This window comes from Fukomys damarensis, unplaced genomic scaffold, assembly GCF_012274545.1.
Source record: "Fukomys damarensis isolate Sample0158 unplaced genomic scaffold, DMR_v1.0_HiC HiC_scaffold_22, whole genome shotgun sequence".
NCBI classification, from domain to species: Eukaryota; Metazoa; Chordata; class Mammalia; order Rodentia; family Bathyergidae; genus Fukomys; species Fukomys damarensis.
Window position 1 is genome coordinate 14913151 of NW_022900934.1, and position 2382 is coordinate 14915532.

General features: G+C 50.7%; 1 protein-coding gene across 1 annotated transcript in view; it reads left to right on the forward strand.

Annotated features, from left to right (window-relative positions):
* The first annotated feature begins 6 nt into the window (after nt 1-6).
* Kcns1 (potassium voltage-gated channel modifier subfamily S member 1) overlaps nt 7-2382 on the forward strand; it is an 8280-nt gene continuing 5904 nt past the window's right edge. The window contains 3 exon segments of the mRNA XM_033767094.1: nt 7-105; nt 1804-1990; nt 2276-2381. Coding sequence (XP_033622985.1) covers nt 1951-1990; nt 2276-2381 — 146 coding nt within the window. The 5' untranslated portion in view covers nt 7-105; nt 1804-1950.

The following is a 2382-nucleotide window of genomic DNA, read 5'->3' on the forward strand; positions in this document are numbered from 1 at the left end:
AGGCCGCCGAAGCGGACAAGCCCAGGCACCGCCAGCGGCTCTCTAGCCTCAGCGCCTCTGGGGACAGACACGCGAGCACCCTGCGCCAGGGAAGAGCCCAGGCAGGTAAGGGGCTTCCCTCAGGGAGGGGCGTGGTCGGGGCTGTGAAACTCAGAAGTGGGGTCTGCCCGAGCCCCCTCCCGGAGACCGCCCAAGAAGCCAGCTAGGGCGAATGGCTCAGCTTTGGGGAAACTGGGGGTGGTCCTGCTTGTCCATCTGTAAAATGGGATTAGAAAATTTCTTTGACTGGATAGGCACTGGGCTTAAACAAACAGGAATGTGTCCTGTGTGGAGCACAGCAAAGTGACCAGCAGGTAGCAGGTGCTCAAAGTAAGTGTCAGGACAGTCTTGCGACAAAAAGCCTATTTTGTAATCTTAATTGGGTTACAGATCAGCTGGGTGACTTGGAGCAAGTCAATCTTTCTTACTGATGCTCAGATTCTTGTCAGGAAATATCTGTTGAATTAATTATCCCATTTCATAGAGTAGGAAAGTAAGTTCCAAACAGATGAGAGGATTTGCTGGAGATCATGCTTCTAATGGGCGATGGAAGTGGATTAGAAACTTTATCTTTCAATGTCAGGTCCAGTGGAGAGTGGAGCTGCATCACACACATATTTACTGGGCACTCATTAGTGCCAAGGACTGCACTGCAGATAAACACCTTGCATCATTTAATCCTTGTACCCTCTCGTAAAAAGTATGTTATCCACTTTGTAGATGGGGAAACTGAGGCTCGGAGGAGGCCATGGATCCACTCAGCTAGTAAGTGGCAGACTCGAGCTGAACTCAGGTCTGACCAGAGGGAAAGACAACCAGATAACATTTATTGAGCGCTCACTGTGTTCTGGGGTTTTGCACACACACTCAGGATAACAGTTTACCTAAAGTGCCATGGGCCCCATTCTAGAGGTGAGTGAGCTAAAGCCCAGAGTAGGGGACTGGCCTGGGGATGCACAAGTCACAGAGCTAAGGGTAGAATCCCAATCCATTAAGGCCACGCTTAGCACTATTGAAGGGCGCTTGGGCTCTGGGGTTGATGTGTACTCACTCCCGGCCCTCCCAGGCATCACCAAATTCACAATGCAGGTGAAATTACCCTAGGTCAGGAAGTGAGGAACCAGCCCTCACTTCCAGCAAAGCCAGGAGTCAGTACTCAGCCAAAGGACCCCATATTTCCTGACTACCCACTAAAGCATAGCACTTTCCATAACCTACCTTAAACTTCCAGCCATCTTTGGGGGTAGGAGCTTCTGTCTGCAATGTGAAGTGTGTGGGGAACTGAGACATGAAAAGGAGATACCTCACTCAAGGCCCAAGGGGCATTAAGGGTGGGATAATAACCTACGTGCGCCTGACTTGAGAAGACAGTAACATAGGTGGATAATTTAATAAACTCCTCCTGTAAGCCAGGCCCCCAAAAGACATTAGGTAACGTGATCATTTTAACAATGCTTCCAGGTGGATATTTTTAATCTCCATTTCACAGAGGTTTAGAGAGGTGATGGGACTTGTCTAAGGCCACACAAAAAAGCCAAGGTTCAAGGTCAGATCTGGCAGATTTATAGATGCCTTATGTAGTCGAACCCCCACAGCTCTCAAATTGGACTGTGTATCAGAATCACCCTTCAGGCTTCTGAAAACACAGACTGCTGGCCCCAACCTAGAGTTTCTTTGACAAATTTCCAGGTGATGCTGATACTGCTATCCGAGGAAAACACTTTTGAGAACCACTGGTATAAACTGATTTTCTTAAAATCCTAGGTGGCAAGCATTTCATTCTCTTGAGGAGAAGAAAACTGAGATTCAGAGGGCTGGCATGTCCAAGATCCCACAGTAGACCCCTGATGTCTCTAAATCCACGTTTGTCTGTGAAAAGGTGACATCCTACATGAGCACCCCGCAGGTGCCATGCTATCCTGGCCCTCCCACGCTTTCAAAACCTTTCCAGGTAGAGTTCCCCATTTGTTTTCCACTGGAGAAATTGAAATGAGAGCGGGCAGAATCTGTGGTTGGGCCAGGTCCCCAAGTTGGGGGTGGGGGATATTTAAACCCAGGCCTGAGTGAGTCCAGAGGGTACTTGGCATCTACTGGGCGCCTACTACACACCAGGCACTTCACACGGGGTCCCCAGCAGCCCTGAGGGGTGGTGGATGGAACCGCGGATTTTAACCGTCTTCCTGGAACGGAGGCGAGGCACCTACCTTCATCACTGTTTCCCCACCGTTGTCTGCAGGGAGGCCCGCTGTAGCCATGGTGAGAGAGTCTTCCGGGCCCAGCTCCAGGGTCCCTTGGCTGCGGAGGGACGAGGCGCTGCTCGTGAACGTCGGGGGCGTGCGGCGT